Consider the following 17,005-nt stretch of genomic DNA (forward strand, 5'->3'; position numbering starts at 1 on the left):
AACACGGTGAAACCCCATCTCTACTAAAAATACAAAAAAATTAGCCGGGCGTGGTGGCGGGCGCCTGTAGTCCCAGCTACTCGGGAAGCTGAAGCAGGAGAATGGCATGAACCTGGGAGGCAGAACTTGGAGTGAGCCAAGATTGCGCCACTGCACTTCAGCCTGGGCGACAGAGCGAGACTCTGTCTCAAAAAAAAAAAAAAGATATGGGAAGCACTCCACTCATCCAACACAGGATGCCTAAGAGAATCTCTAAAGATGAGATCCTTATCAGCCACACACCCCCCGCCTCCCTTTCCAGGAGACACCCTACAAGCCTGGTTCTCAGGAACCGCCAGATTTGGTTACTGGTGCTCAACCTCGCTGCACTCCAGCACACCTTTCTCTAGATGCCTTAACAGCTGACAGCCTAAAGCCCAGCTTTGGATTCTAAGGCAAAAGAGCCAACGTTTCAGCCTCGCAATGCCCTAACCAGCAAGCAGAGATGGGCTAACCACTAGCCACGTGTGGCTATGGAGTGCTTGATGAGTGTAACCAACAAAGTGAATTTCAGGTTTCATTTAACAGTATTTAATTTAAATGTAAACAGTCACGTGTGACTAGCAGCCATGATGTTGGAGAGCACAGATCCAGACAAAAAGATAAAACCCAAAGCTGTCATGCTGGCTATTCTTCAATATTTACATTTGCAAAGGCCAGGATGAAACAAGGCACTAGCAGGCAGCAATGTCCTGGCATGATCCTCCCAGTCACTCATCTGTGGGTATCTCCAACAATGAGACCCTCAACCCTATCTTCCTCTGCCAGCTTTGCCCGGCAGCAGCACCCTCTCACACGGATCAGTCACCACCCACATGAGCCATCACAGTGAGTCTTTACAGCTCTCCTGATCTCTGTGTGCACCAAGTCCCACACCCCCAGTGCCTGCAGGCTCTAGGAGCACCACAGTTCAAATCCACAACTTCTCAAGTAAAACCCATCATCTTCCATCTTCCCCAACCTCCAAACTTAAGAGTTTTCCCTAGACTTCATATTTTCTCCAAAGCCACCATACACCCAATCGGGTTCTTATGTATAAAATCTTGATGGGAATCCGAAACATCTCCATCTTTGGCCCTCAAAACCTCCTATCATCTCTTCTATCAGCCTCACCTCTGTTCTTACTATTCCCACGCCTTTGGTATCTCCTAGACCCATCAATTCTTCCTGTCCTACTCCACTGCCCCTGCCTCCAACCAGCTGCCCCCACACTAATCCCATCCATCAGGCAGTGGGAAGCCACCCACTGTAACTGAGCCCCTCACCTTTCTCCTGTCAATGGGCAAATCATTCAAAATGCTCTTCTACTTTAAAAGCTGACCTACGGTAGCAATTTCACTAGTGATTCAATACGGGCAGTACTATGTTCCTGTTCTTATTTTAGATATGTTTTGGGGACAGAGTCTTGCTCTGTCACCAAGGATGGCATGCAATGATACAACTGCTGACTCACTGCAGCCTCGAACCTCTGGGCTCAGGCAATCCTCCCACCTCAGTCTTCCGAGTAGGTAGGACTATAGGCACGCACCACCGCGTCCAGCTAATCTTTAAATTTTTTGTATGAATGAGGGTCTCGCTATGTTGCCACAGCTGGTCTGGAACTCCTGGCCACAAGTGATCCTCACACCTTGGCCTCCTAGAGTGCTGAGGCTACAGGCCTGAGCATCCACACCCAGCCTGTAACATATTTTCTAACAAAACTATCCACAACCCAAAACTCCATCCCACGAACTATTCCTTTGTGAACATTCTTTGATGAAGTTTTGTTTCCGTGTTTTCCTTCTTTTATGTAATCGACTTCATCTTGAGCTTCAGGAATTCAGACTAAGGCCCACCTTGGCATCCCTGAAGCCAAATCATCCTGGGAGCTCAAGTTTGGACTCTGCCACCTCTATCCTTGGCATCTCTCTCCTCCCAGCAGCTCCATCCCATGATTCCAACTCTGTTGCTACTCTTTGTAGTTCAATTTAGCATAACTTTAAAACTATTTTCTTCCCCCTTTTAAGGCTTCCTTTTATAGCCCTAGACTGGGATAAAAATTCCATAACATCCTTAATTAAATGGCTCTACTGTTAAATCAACTTTATAATTAACATCATATTTACACCCAACCATGGCTTACGTCCACATTCCCAGCTCCCATGTTCTCACAAGGACTCCTACTTAGGTTGGATCTGGAAATTAATGCTTTGAGCAGTATTCCTTCCCAACTCTGCCCTAAAAAATGTACAGGGATAGAGGGAAAAACCTCAAAATAGGCAAGCTTAAAAAGAAAAACATTTCCATACACAAGAAACATGTATGGGCTAGGCACGGTGGCTCACGCCTGTAATCCCAACACTTTGGGAGGCTGAGGCAGGTGCGTCACTTGACCTCAGGAGTTCCAGACTAGTCTGGCAACATGCAGAAATGCTATCTCTACCAAAAAAAAAAAAAAATTAGCCAGGCCCGGTAGCACACACCTGCAGTCCTAACTACTCAGGAGGCTGAGGTGGGAGGATCACCTGAGCCAAGGAGGTCAAGACTGCAGTGAGCTGTGATCGCTCCACTGCACTCCAGCCTGGGCAACAGAATGAGACCCTGTGTGAAAAGAAAAAGAAAAAGAAAGAAAAAGAGAAAAAAACACTTATGGAAAAAAATGGGGCTGACAGTGGGACCTGCTGGGCTGAGCCTGGAAGCCCTAAGCCAGGCAGCCTCGGCTCCAGCAGGGGAACAAGGTGGGGGCTGAACCAGGACAGGCAGGCTTCCCCCACTCTTCCATGCCATGGTTGGCAACCCTGGGGAAGACAATGAGGGCTCCACCCTAGGGTCTGCCTCTGGACTGGATCCATAATGAGAAGACACAAACCCCACAGGAGCACAGAGAAAGAGATGAAATTCCCAGAAGATTCCAGATGGAAAGAGAACTAGAGAGGGACTTCATAAGTATATGAGGGTTCCCAATGATTTAAAGGAAGTCACATTTAAAAGAAACGCATACGTACAAGAAATTAAGGGCCAAAAATAGGCAGAAGTTAACTGAATAAAAATTTTAGAAGTATAATATTGCAATAAAAATTCAACACAAATACATGACTGTATACAAAAAAATAAGTAAACTGGAAAATACTGAAGGATTCATCCAGAAGGCAGTGCTGGAAGAGGATACCTAAATCATTAGTGAAAGCAGCTAAAAAGAAATGAGGACAGGCTGGAAGGTTGGTGTGTATCATTCACAGAAGTCCATATAATAGTGGAGGGCAAACTACAATTATTTCCAGATGTACAAAGACTAAGATGGTGACCAGACTATCGGTGTATCTTAAATGAAAAGCAAACTAAAAGGGAAGAAAAAGAACACAAGAAACAACAAGGAAGGAGGAAGCTGACCACATACAATGACGAATTCAACTGCCAACGATAAAATACTACAAGCTTAACCTAGAATAAGTAAATCTTAAATTCTGGAATAATGACAAGGCAGGTGGTTGAGAGATGCTCAAGTTCTTGTCCCCAAAGTGAAGGGAAGTGAGAGTGAATCATTTCCTGGGCTGTAAGACAAAATAAAGCCACAAAAGAGACGAGGCAACCCCTATGCATGAGACCTTCCCATTCACTCTTCAAGTAGATGTAATTTAATCTTGAACAACTGACTGATGCCTCTTCCCCTAGAAAACCTGTGTCAACCCTAAGCCTTCAACAGCGAAGAAAATCCAGTTTCAAAATTTTTCATTATAGGAAAAAAGAAAATAGTAATGCCAGTTGTAAAATTAAACACCTCTCTGAGAATACAATTAAAAGAAATAAACAAATAAACACAGTGTGGATGAAAGTAGTCAATCAATGTACTTAAAGATGCCATGTTCGGCCAGGCATGGTGGCTCACGCCTATAATCCTAGCACTTTGGGAGGCCGAGGCAGGTGGATCATCTGAGATCAGGAGTTTGAGACCAGCCTGGCCAACATGGCAAAACCCCATCTCTACTAAAAATACAAACATTAGCCAGGCGTGGTGGCACGTGCCTGTAGTCCCAGTTGGGAGTCCCAGCCTGTAGTCCCACTTGGGAGGCTGAGGCAGGAGAATCACTTGAACCCCGGAGGTGGAGGCTGCAGTGAACTGAGATGGCGCCACTGCACTCCAGCCTGGATGACAGAGCAAGACTTTGTCTCCCAAAAAAAAAAAAAAAAAAAGATACCATGTTCAAGCCAGGGTTGGTAGCGTGCATCCATAATCCCAGCTACTCGACAGTCTGAGTCAGATGGCTTGAGCCCTGGAATTCAAAGCTGCATTATGATTGCACCACTGCCCTCCAGTGTAGGCAAGAGTGAGACTCAATCTCCAAGGCAGGAGGATTGCTTGAGCTCAAGCTCTTAAGTTCAAGACCAGTCTGGGCAACAACCCTGTCTCTACAGAAGTAATAAAAAATATTAGCTGAGCATGGTGGCAAGCATCTGTGGTCCCAGCTACTTGGGAGGCTGTGGTGGGAGGACTGCCTGAGCCCAGGAGGCCTGAGCCTTAATTGTGTCACTGCACTCCAACCTGGGCAACACAGTGAGATCCAGTCTTAAAAAATAATCCTGACACCTCTGTAGATCCATCTTCCCTCAAATGTCTTACTGTTGATTCCTTTTATCATTAGGCCATGGGGCATGCCAATAGTTTCAGACACAACATTGATAACAATAACTAATCTTGAAACCAGGCATGGTGGCTCATGCTTATAATCCCAGTGCTTTAGGAGGCTGAGGCAAGAGGATCGCTTGAGCCCAGAAGTTCAAGACCAGCCTACACAACACAGCGAGACCCCATCTCCACAAAAGTATAAAAAATTAGCCAGCTGTTAAAAAAATTACAGGCTGTATAAAAAATTACAGGCTGCACACACCTATAGTCCCAGCTACTTGGGAGACTGAGATGGGAAGATAGTTTAAGCCTGGGAAGTCAAGGCTGCAGTGAGCTTTAAGGGCGCCACTGCACTCCAGCCTGGGCAACAGAGCGAGACCTTGCCTCAAAAAAAGAGAAAACAAAAAAAAAAGAAAAAAATCCTAGAATACTATTCTTGCCATTAACCACATCTCCAATATTAAGAGGAAAACATCTTGAGGCAAGATCACTCTAAAGAGCATTTTTCTGTTTTTAAAACAACACATTATAGTTAACTTTATACAAATCATCATCCTATATCTGGGAAAAAATGTTCTTACTGAATATAAATGAATGTGTATAGTCCGCCTTATCTGACTGCTATCACTTATTCGGATAAAACCATCTCCATGCTGGACACTGCTACTCTAATACATATGGGCAGTGGGGTTCCAAGCAGTAAGTCATTCATCCTCCTAGCTTGCAATATGAGTGTGATGTTGGGTTGCACATTATTTCCTAAGAGTACATTTTTGAAGATAAAATTAAGCCTTCAACATCCTCCAGGACACAGGTAGCAATGGCCTAGATTTAAAATGTTAACAGCAATGCATGCTTCCTTCCTGGAGTTAATCCCAGCAGATGACTCCAGGCTGAGAGCACAGCTAAAACCCAAGAGTTAGCCCAAAGACTATCTCACATATAAAGTATTTGGTTTGCAAATGCCTTAACCTTCACTGAAAACATAAGCATTAAAGCCAATCCTATGTCGATTCCATACGGAAACTACTTTCAAGAGATTTAAGAAAGACAGAGAATATGATTACCGGAAGAGTGAAGAAAGCAGGGTGCTTTGCCTCATCTTCGTATTTGCCTTCCGTTGAACTTCCAGCCTCCATTGATTTGGATGTGGTATTCTTACCAATACCCATCATTAAGAGAAGTGAGTAGTTTGCAGAGCCGTTGGAGAGCAGCTGGAACTGAAGCCTTATTTAAGCAAGAAGCCCAGGATCAGCCGGGTCTTCTAGTGCCTGGAGCCCCCGATTCTCAGGCAGAGATGAGGCCCGCAAACGGCATCTCTCAGCACCTAGAAAAGAAGAGCACAGCCAAATCACCCCAAAGCATGAAAACAACACAGACCATGCCGTCACTGAGTTTCTTGCACAGAAAAAAAGTCATACTACACATTATCCCCAAGTAGCCAAAAAATACTTTACCTAAATACGGTTTTCAGGTACCCACTCATTCTTCATTTATAGTCACCCACTGATTCTGAATTGCCCACTAGAGACGGGGACCACTAAACCAAATTATCAAAAATATCACAATACTACGGAGAAAAAAATAGCTAAGGTACTTCTTTGATATGCATATGGTTTATATCTCATAACCCAGCATTACCTAATAGAACTTTCTGCACTGAGGGAGATGTTATATATCTGTCCTGTCCAACAGTCATGTGGCTACTGAGAACCTGAAATGCACTTAGTGCAAATGAGTAAGTGAATTTTAATTGTATCTAATTTTAATTGAAATTTCAGATAGCTACTTGTAGTCTGTGGCTACGATACTGGACAATGCAGATACAGCCAATTAACCATGATTAGACGGGCATTAAAATAATTCTAAATTCCCTACATGTGCCCAATTAAAAGCAGGGTAAGATACTCAAAAGCAGTAAAAAGAAGAGGTTGCCAGGTGCAGTGGCTCACGCCTGTACTCCCAGCACTTTGAGAGGCTAAAATTTTGGGAGGTAGGTGGATCACTTGAGGTCAGGAGTTTGAGACCAGCCTGGACAACATAGTGAAATCCCGTCTCTACTAAAAAAAAAAAAAAAAAAAAAAAAAAATTAGCCAGGAGTGGTGGTGCATGCCTGTAATCCCAGCTACGAGAGGCTGAGGCAGAAGAATCACTTGAACCTGGGAGGTGGAAGTTGCAGTGAGCTGAGATCGCGCCACTGCACTCTAGCCTGGGCAACACAGTGAGTGAGAATCAGTCTCAAAAGGAAAAAAAAAAGGAGAGGGCACAGAGGATCCCTCCAAGGAATGGCATACATACAAGGAAACATGCCTAGCTATACCTGAAGTTTTTTTTTTTTTTTTTTTTTTTTGGAGACGGAGTCTCGCTCTGTTGCCCAAGCTGGAGTGCAGTGGCACGATCTCAGCTCACTGCAAGCTCCGCCTCCCAGGTTCACGCCATTCTCCTGCCTCAGCCTCCCGAGTAGCTGGGACTACAGGCGCCCGCCACCTCGCCCGGCTAGTTTTTTGTATTTTTTTAGTAGAGACGGGGTTTCACCGTGTTAACCAGGATGGTCTCGATCTCCTGACCTCGTGACCCGCCCGTCTCGGCCTCCCAAAGTGTTGGGATTACAGGCTTGAACCACCGCGCCCGGCCTATACCTGAATTTTTATAAAGAAAAAAATAATGCAAACAGGTAGGGGTGGGAAGGGCAGAGCGTATCCTCTGGTACTCCAATTAGGGTGGCATCAGATCTTACCACCAATTATCCTCCCACCAGGAATAAAGAATTCAACCAAGCTGTCCTGCAAACGTGAGGACAGGCCTGCAAGTAGTTTGGAAATACAAGTACGGAACTTGCTGTTCAAGGAACTCTTCATAGGATACTTCGTTCAAAAAATACTTTGGATGAGCCAGGGGAAAAATGAAATGTAAAGAAATAAAAGAGAAAGAATTACACAAATTTTAGAGTTCAGCAATCAGAAGGCCAAAAAGGAAAACAAAAGAAACCACTGCCAGAACATGAAGTTCCATAAGTGAAATATAGAGAGCTAGGAACACACATCAAATTCTTCCAGGGTGGTCGTTCTCTTTGCATATTCATGCACATTTTGCATTTTCATTCACATGCTATCCATATTCATTTAAAGCAGTGGTTCTCAATCCAGAGTAATTTTGCCCTGCAGGGGCCATCTGGCAATGTCTGGGGATGTCTTCGGCCATCATAACTGGGGGAGAGCTATTAACATCTAGTACGTAGAAGCCAGGGGTGCTGCTGAACATCCTACAATGCACAGGACAGATCCCACACCAAGATTCCAGGAGGGCTGAGATTGTGAAATCTTCGTTTAAAGACACTTCCCTTCTCCCGAGGATGGCATCCCAGATGTGCCATGTTGATTCTAAGGACGAGATCAGGTCCTCCAAGGGATACACTTGGCAGTTAGAGGAGCAGGAACATGCATATAGCGAAGCCCACACAGAAGCACGTCTGTGGGACTTACTCCAGCTTGGTCATTATAAAAAGAATTTTCTGGCCAGGTGTGGTGGCTCGCGCCTGTAATTCCAGCACTTTGGGAGGTCAAGGTGGGCGGATCACCTGAGGTCGGAAGTTCAAGACCAGCCTAGCCAGCATGGTGAAACCCTGCCTCTACTAAAAATATAAAAATTGGCCAGGCATGGTGGCGGGTGCCTGTAAGCCCAGCTACTCAGCAAAATGAGGCAGGAGTATCGCTTGAACCTGGGAGGTAGAGGTTGCAGTGAGCCGAGATTACACCATTACACTCCAGCCTAGAAAACACGGCGAGACTCCATTTAAAAAAAAAAAAAAAATCTTGAAACTTCTTGTCATAAAAAAACCAAAAACATACAAATACAAGCAGCTTACAGACAAAGGAAAGATAGTATTAACATCAGACTTCTTATCATTAACAGTAAAAACTGGAGGAAAAAGTGATGTTTACAGCATCCAGAAATGAATGAAAAGCCTAAAATGCCACATCCGGACCACCTCAGGGGTCCCACCACTCTGCCACAGCCCCCACCACATACAGGTCCTAACTCATCCATCACAACTCTGCTGTTTAATAAGGATATGAAAGTCTACTGCACGGATCACTACGACACTACAAAGTTTGATAGTCCTTAATACATAAAATCTGTGCAGGCCAGGCGTGGTGGCTCATGACTGTAATCCCAGCACTTTGGGAGGCTGAGGCGGGCAGATCACGAGGTCAGGAGATTGAGACCATCCTGTCTAACATGGTGAAACCCCATCTCTACTAAAAACAAAAAAATTAGCCGGGCATGGTAGCGGGCACCTGTAGTCCCAGCTACTGGGGAGGCTGACGCAGGAGAATGGTGTGAACCCAGGAGGCGGAGCTTGCAGTGAGCCAAGAGTGCAGTGAGCCACTGCACTCCAGCCTGGGTGACAGAGCGAGACTCCGTCTCAAAAATATATATATATTTATATATAAATAAATATATATAAACATATATAGACATATATTTATATATAAATATATAAACATATATAGACATATTTATATATATGTATTTTTATATATAAATATATACGTATATAAAATCTGTGCAAGTGGGTAATTTTTCAGATATGTTGCTATGCATTGATTCATGAGTTTTTCATGTCTGCTGGCAACCACAGAGCCTCTTTTGTGGTTTATCCCCTTATGTCTTTTGCCTATTTTCTAAAACGTTTACAGATCTTTATTTTAAGGATAGTAATCCTTTAAATCTTTGTTGTATTTGATGCAAACATTTTATCCCCACTTTTTGTTTCTGAATTTGGGGGATGACCTTTTGAGCTGCCAGAGTTGTCATCATGTTTGTGTAGCCAAATCCATCAGCCTTTTACACCGTGATTTAGCCACTGCCACCCATCATCTTCCCCAAATCTGCAAAAAACCCAGAGTGAAAATAAACACACCTAAAAATAAAATCTGCCTGAAGGAGCCACAGTGGACTTCTACCTTGAGACCACCAGAAGTTTATTTTTTCAGAAGACAAAAGAGGATAGTGAAATACTGGTAGATTTTTACACGGCCACATGCCATACAGTCATATTTCAAGGGACCAATTAGCTCTTTGTCCCACATCTAGCAAGTCAGCAGAGATTTCAAATCACCCTTATCTATACCAACTTTAGGGAAAATGATGGGACTTTTTTTCTTAAAGAGATGGGGTCTCATTACGTTGCCCAGGTTGGTCTCAAAATCCTGGCCTCAAGCGATCATCCTGCCTCAGCCTCCCACATAGCTGGGACTACAGGTGCAAGCCACCATGCCTGGCTAACGAAACTGATGTGATTATTTAAAGTAGAATAAATTTACTCTCCTAGGTTAAGTTCATCTTGGTGTTCCAGACATGAACATCCATTGCAGCAGCAAACCCCTCACCACCATCCCCAGCACTAGGAACAAACAGAGACAGTTCCGTCCCGGGAAGAATACCTTCCAGCAAGTAACTCTGTGCTCCATTTACTCCACCATGCACTTAATTGAACCTCACAAGCTACAGTAGAGGAACCAGCAGTGCTCTTCACCCACCTCTTCCAGAGTAGTGCCTGGAGTATCCTGAAGCCTTAGACCTGAAAGAGCACAGGAGAGGATGAGGCTCAGAAAGCACAGAGCAGTGATGTTCTGAGAAAGGCGTCAGGGAAGAGGACTGCAGGGTTCAGGAAGAGGGGAGCACCTTTCATCAGGAGCAGTACATGGAGGAAGAAGGAAGAAGGGGTGAATGCTGAACAGTGTCCTTGGACACTGCCATAAAAAGCCCAAAAGGACAGAGTATTCCACACCCCAGTGCACAAGGATGATGCAGACACTCTCAAGGTCAGAAAGTATGTGACAACCTGAGATCAGAGGGTTTATTCACACAGGATGAGCATGGTGTGCATAAATGCCAAGGTCCAGCGGCAAAATGCAACAGATAAAAGGGGAGAGGTGAGGGAAGAGTGGAGTTTAACATCTGTATTAAAACAAGAAGCAAAATCTCCCCAGGAATCTGACACTGGGGAAACTGTGCCAACCCATGGTCCCTCATTGCCCCTTTTCCTACCCCTTGCCAAAGAGAGAAAGAGAATGAGCAAATCCACTCACTGTCTTGGCCTTAATACACGACAGTGGGGAAGGAGGAGTGGAGCGATGGAAGATCATGATGGCGACAATGGCAGTAATAACTGCAGTTTTCCCGTTGCTAAGTGTCCGTGTGTGCCAGGCACGTCTCTGACCTCTTATTAAATAAATGACAGTTATTTCTGGCCAGTAAGCATAATATTACTTGGTTTGCGCACAAACTCTGCAAAAGTAGAAATTGAGCTTCAGAGAAGTAAAATAACGTGCCAAAGGATACACTGCTATAAGCAGTAGAACAGGATTCAAACTTGAATCAGTAATTTGAACCTGCCATTACACTGTTTATACAAGCAAGACATAAAACTGTCCTTTAAATGCTCAGCTTACAGCTGTTCTCCCTGGACAAACACAGCCCAGGCCAGCTGGCCTAAACACACTGCCTCTGTGAGACTTGCTGGTGATTTTACCCTCCTTGTGATTTCTGAGGGGGCACTGAGGGGCAGGAATCACCTTCAAGCTCCTTTTCCAGGGCTGATACCCACCCTCCTCGGACTAGGAACTCTCTAACACATGTACTTCTATTCACCTGCACGGCTGCTCCCTAGCACACATCACCATGGTCTCTCATCAACATCACAACAGCCACTTAACTTGTGTTTTCATTGCTGTTGTGAACAGCAGCAAAGAAGAACATGTGACTGGGATCACCTGGCCCCTAAGACAAAAGACATTTATAGAAAGGTTTGCCCATGCCTGACAACAATAGGATAAAGGAATCCTACTCACCATGGCAAAAATAACATTAAATACTTAAGAATAAATTTAATTTAAAAAAAAATTTTTTGAGATAGGATCTCACTCTGTTGCCCAAGCTGGAGTGCAGTGACGCAATCACAGTTCACTGCAGCTGTGATTTCCCAGGCTCAGGTGATCCTCTCATCTCAGCCTCCTGAGTAGCTAGGACTACAGGCATGTGCCACCACACCTGGCTAGTTTTTGTAGAGATGAGGTTTCACAATGTTGCCTAGGGTGGTCTTGAGCATCTGAGCTCAAGCAATCTCCTACCTCAGCCTCCCAAAGTGGAGGGATTACAGGCATGAGCCACTGCACCTGGCCCTCATTCCATCTTTTTTTTTTTTTTTTTTTTAAGACGGAGTTTCGCTCTTGTTCCCCAGTCTCAAGTGCAATGCCGTGATCTCGGCTCACTGCAACCTCCGCCTCCCGGGTTCAAGCAATTCTCCTGCCTCAGCCTCCCAAGTAGCTAGGATTACAGGCATGCGCTACCATGCCTGGCTAATTTTGTATTTTTAGTAGATGTTGGCCAGTCAGGCTGGTCTCGAACTTCTGACCTCAGGTGATCCGCCCACCTTGGCCTCTCAAAGTGCTGGGATTACAGGTGTGAGCCACCACACTCGGCCCCTCATTCCATCTTGACAGTTCTAAACACTTGTCCAAATGGTAAGCAGCATGATGCTTCAACAGAAAATTATCATGCTCTTTGATGGCTTCCTAATTTAGAGTGACACCCAAATTCCTTCACAAGAGGTGACTATGGGGCCTATCCAGGTCCCCTTTCTCAGTCCCTCATGGACCCTACTGTGATTACTCACAGACCTCTCCTATCTCTCAGGACCCTGCTCATGCCATCCCTCCAAAATAAGCCCCCTTCATCTCACCCCTTCTCACTGGGGTGACTCCCATCAATCCCTCCTCCGATCACCACCTCATCATGGTGTCGGAGGACCATGTGGAGGGCCGAGTGTGATGGCTCACATCTGTAATCTCAACACTTTGGGAGACCCAGGCAGAAGGACTGCTTGAGGCCAGGACTTTGAGACCAACCTGGGCAAGAGAGCAAGACTCCATCTGTACAAAAAAAAATTAAGGTAAAATTTAAAAAGATGATTGTAACAAAGCAAGATCATGTCTGTCTGTCTGCCTAGCCAGACAGCTGTGGGAAACAGAAAGGAACAGTATCACAGCCTCACCATCTTACCTCCACCCCTGGTGCTGAACTTGGCGTCTATATTAAAGGTTCTCCAAAGTTTGTGGATTGATAAATGATTTTTTTAAGGCATGTGCTATAATGTCACAGTGGTTTTGTTTAAAAATCTTACTACATCAAACTTATCTGTGACACAACAGACGTCAGAACAAATCGGGGGTGTCAACGTCACCACCATCGACAGACACCAACCAAGACAGATGAGGGAAGTATTAGAAAAGTCCAAATTATAACTATATCAAAAGATACGAAAAATCTCAGAGAATCTACAATTAAATAGCGAGTTACAAAACCCATGAGCAAGCCTCTTTCAATGTGATTGAATCAAACATTTCCCAAAGGCCAGCGACAAGCATCTGTATCAGAAGCTGGCTAGCCACCACCTGGCCTGTTTCTGTTAAGGTCCCTGCTAAAAATGGTTTTTACATGTTTAAAGGATTGTGAACAACAGCAAAGAAGAACATGTGACTGAGATCACCTGGCCCCTAAGACCAAAGACAGTTATAGAAAGGTTTGCCCATGCCGGACAACAACAGGATAAAAGAATCCTCCTCACCATGGCAAAAATAACGTTAAATACTTAAGAATAAGTTTAATAAAAATATGTGTGACCTTTATGAAGAAAATGATAAAATTACCGAGGGACATAAAAAGGATTTGAATAACCAAAGAAACAGAGGATACTCTTCGATAGGAAAGGTACTGTAAGAATATTCATTTTCCGTCCGGGCGCGGTGGCTCAAGCCTGTAATCCCAGCACTTTGGGAGGCCGAGGCGGGTGGATCACGAGGTCAGCAGATCGAGACCAACCTGGCTAACATGGTGAAACCCCGTCTCTACTAAAAATACAAAAAACTAGCCGGGCGTGGTGGCGGGCGCCTGTAGTCCCAGCTACTCGGAGGCTGAGGCAGGAGAATGGCATGAACCTGGGAGGCGGAGCTTGCATTGAGCCAAGATCGCGCCACTGCACTCCAGCCTGGGTGACACAGCGCGAGACTCCGTCTCAAAAAAAAAAAATATATATATATATTCATTTTCCAATTAACATAATCTATACAGATTTAATAAAAATCCATTAATACCCCCCCCCAACGGGTCAGAGGAGCTTGCTAAAAATTCCTCTAGAAGAATAAGCAAGGGCCAGGCATGGTGGCTCATGCCTCTAATCCCAACAGTTTTGGGAGGTGGAGGCAGGTGGATAATCTGAGCTCTGGAGTTTGAGACCAGCCTGGGTAACCTGGCAAAATCCTGTCTCTACCAAAAATACAAAAAAATTAGCCAGGTATGGTGGCGTGCACCTGTGGTCTCCACTACTTGGAGGCTGAGGTGGATCACTTGAGCCTGGGAGGCAGAGTTTGCAGTGAGCCAAGATCATGCCTCTGCACTACAGCCTGGGTGGCAGAGTGAGACCCCATCTCAAAAATCTCAAAATAATAGCAATAATAATAAGCAAGGATGGCCACAAGTATTTGAAAAACAGGAGGAGTGTGGTCAGTGAGATAAGAGCCCTAATGTAAAGCTGTAATAAACAGAAGTTCAACAAGTATGAAAACAAAGTAACTATCAGTCATCAAAACAAAAAAACCAAAACTGATGAACATATGATACGGCAGCACTTCAAATCATAAAACAAACTATGGATTTTTCAATATACATGCCAAGACAATTGGTTACTAACAAATAGTAAAATCCAGAAAAAGTAAGACCTAAGGTCTACATTTTAACCTTGTTAAGAAAGCACAGAAATATTTATTGACATGGGAAGATGTTCACCCTGTTATATATGTGCTATTTTTTAACTGGCCTTTTTACACAACACAGGGTGAACATCTTTCCATGAAGTGAAACAAGCCAGTCACAGAAGGACAAATACTGCATGATTCCACTTACGTCAGGCGTCTAAAATAGTCAAATGCAGAAGCAGAGTAGGATGGTGGATGCCAGGGACTTGGGGGAGGGGTCAATGGAGAACTGACATTCAACAGGTTAAAAGTTTTAGGTTGCTGGGCACGGTGGCTCACGCCTGTAATCCCAGCACTTTGGGAGGCCAAGGCAGGAAGATCACCTGAGGTCGACAGTTCAAGACCAGCTTGACCAACATGCTGAAAACCCTTCTCTACCAAAAATACAAAAACTAGCTCAGTATGGTGGTGCACACCTGTAAGCCCAACTACTTAGGAGGCTGAGGCACAAGAATCACTTGAACCCAGGAGGTAGAGGCTGCAGTAAGCCAAGATCGCACCACTACACTCCAGCCTGGGCGACAGAGCAAGACTCTGTCTCAAAAAAAATACCAAAAAGTTTCAGTTACACAACATGAGCAAATTGTAGAGATCTGCTGGACCACACCGTGCCTATAATTAACAATACTTTGGTCAGGCACGGTGGCTCACGCACGCCTATAATCTTAGTACTTTGGGAGGCTAAGAGTGGGAGGATTGCTGGAGGCCAAGAGTTCAAGATCAGCCTGGGTAACACAGTAAGATTCCATCTCTTAAAAAATGAAATTATTTAAATTAGCCAGAAAATAAAAAAAATATCATATTGTGCACTTAAAAAGTTGTTGGCTGGGCGCGGAAGCTCATGCCTGTAATCCTAGCACTTTGGGAAGCCGAGATGGGCAGATCACCTGAGGTCAGGAGTTCGAGACCAGCCTGGCCAACATGGTAAAACTCCATCTCTACTAAAAATATAAAAAATAGCCAGGCATGGTGGAGTATGCCTGTAATCCCAGCTACTCAGGAGGCTGAGGGAGGAGACACACTTGAACCCAGGAGGCAGAGGTTGCAGTGAGCCAAGATCGCACCACTACACTCCAGTCTGGGTGACAGGGCGAGACTCTGTCTCAAAAAAAAAAAAAGTTGTTAATAAGGTAGATCTCGTGTTAAATGTTCTTATCACAACAAAAATAAAAAAAATAAAAAGAATGGTAGAAGATACTAGTTTTGAGTGAAAAAAGTCCTTTTGTAAGTGAAAAGAATTAAAGGCAATATATATAATGAAACAGACGCGATGTACAGCATTAACCCACTGTGCATGTGTAAAGTATGTGGCCATGTATACACACACCAAAATGTTAACCAAAATGTTGAGTGATAGAAACACAAATGACTTATTTTCCTCTTTTTAGTCCTCTATATTTTCTAAACTAACTTAACAACAAAGATGGGCCCAAATTTCTCCCCTAAGAGCCTCATGGTGTCCACATTAGCACCAGTTCCTCCTTACTCCTCAGAATCAAGCCCAGGGGAAAGGCTGGTTCCCCTTACGGCATCTACCTCCTTTACAATGTAATGCAAGCAAATCAATTCAGTCCTTTCTGTTGTGAGCTCAGGATACAGCAGTGTGGAATAATGTCCTCATGTTTAAAGTTCTAAAATAACTGGGTTTCAGAAGAGAGTGGAGAAAAGCCAAGGTTCTACAAATTATACTTGGCATCTAGATTTTTTGAAAGCTCCCTGTAACCAAAGTTAAAAATCACTACCTTAGAGGAAGGAGATCACTACAGTCTTTAAAAAAAAAAAAAAGGCACCTGGAAATAAATGTACACCTGACAGAGAAAAAAAATCACCAATCTGGAAAATTCTGTTACGAGGAAGTAGAAAAGTAAAACAAAATATTTAGATGTGTAACAAATCTTTCAATTCCCTAAGGACTGAATCACTAACTCTCCAGCCACCAACAATCATGCACAAATGCAGAATAACAGCAGCTTTTAATCAGTACTTGTTTCATCAGCTATTCAGCCTGTAATGAATTCTTTTGAGCTTCATTTTATCTGACCATTTCTCCCTGTCGAGGAAACAGAGTCACCCCTCTCACTGTGACTTAGCAGGGCACCTAAAGGAGAAATGTGATGGCACTGTCCAGAAGTTTTCAGGGCTGAGCTATTCCTGGAGTTAAATACCAAAACTTTCTGTGTTTCTCGAAAGAATCACCAAATCCTAAGAAAAACCTGTCCTTTCATCATCAGTATCTAGCAGAGTCAGCAGGTAACATACAAAGCCTCCAATGGCTGAAAGAGTTCATCACTAAGAGTCTTCCCAAAGAGCAGAAACCCCCTACGTCAAATTCATCTTTAAGGTTGAGCACAGTGACTCATGCCTATAAACCCAACACTTTGGGAGGCCTAGCTGGGAGGAGTGCTTGAGGCCAAGAGTTCGGGACCAGCCTGAGCAACACAGTGAGACTCTGACTCCACAAAAAATAAAAAATAAAATTCATCTTTATATTCCCAGCTCTTAGCACAGAATAGGCAGATGCTCTTTACAAGGAAGTACGGCGGGG

At 44.2% G+C, this 17,005-nt stretch overlaps 1 protein-coding gene across 2 annotated transcripts in view; it reads right to left on the reverse strand.

Annotated features, from left to right (window-relative positions):
• Positions 1-17,005, reverse strand: part of SLC23A2 (solute carrier family 23 (ascorbic acid transporter), member 2) — a 127,104-nt gene that overhangs the window by 79,803 nt on the left and 30,296 nt on the right. For both annotated transcript variants that reach the window (XM_011975287.1, XM_011975277.1), the window contains exon 2: positions 5,710-5,969. In XM_011975287.1, coding sequence (XP_011830677.1) covers positions 5,710-5,817 — 108 coding nt within the window. In that variant the 5' untranslated portion in view covers positions 5,818-5,969. The remainder of the gene's footprint in view (positions 1-5,709; positions 5,970-17,005) is intronic.

Source organism: Mandrillus leucophaeus, unplaced genomic scaffold, assembly GCF_000951045.1.
Source record: "Mandrillus leucophaeus isolate KB7577 unplaced genomic scaffold, Mleu.le_1.0 Scaffold101, whole genome shotgun sequence".
Lineage (NCBI taxonomy): Eukaryota > Metazoa > Chordata > Mammalia > Primates > Cercopithecidae > Mandrillus > Mandrillus leucophaeus.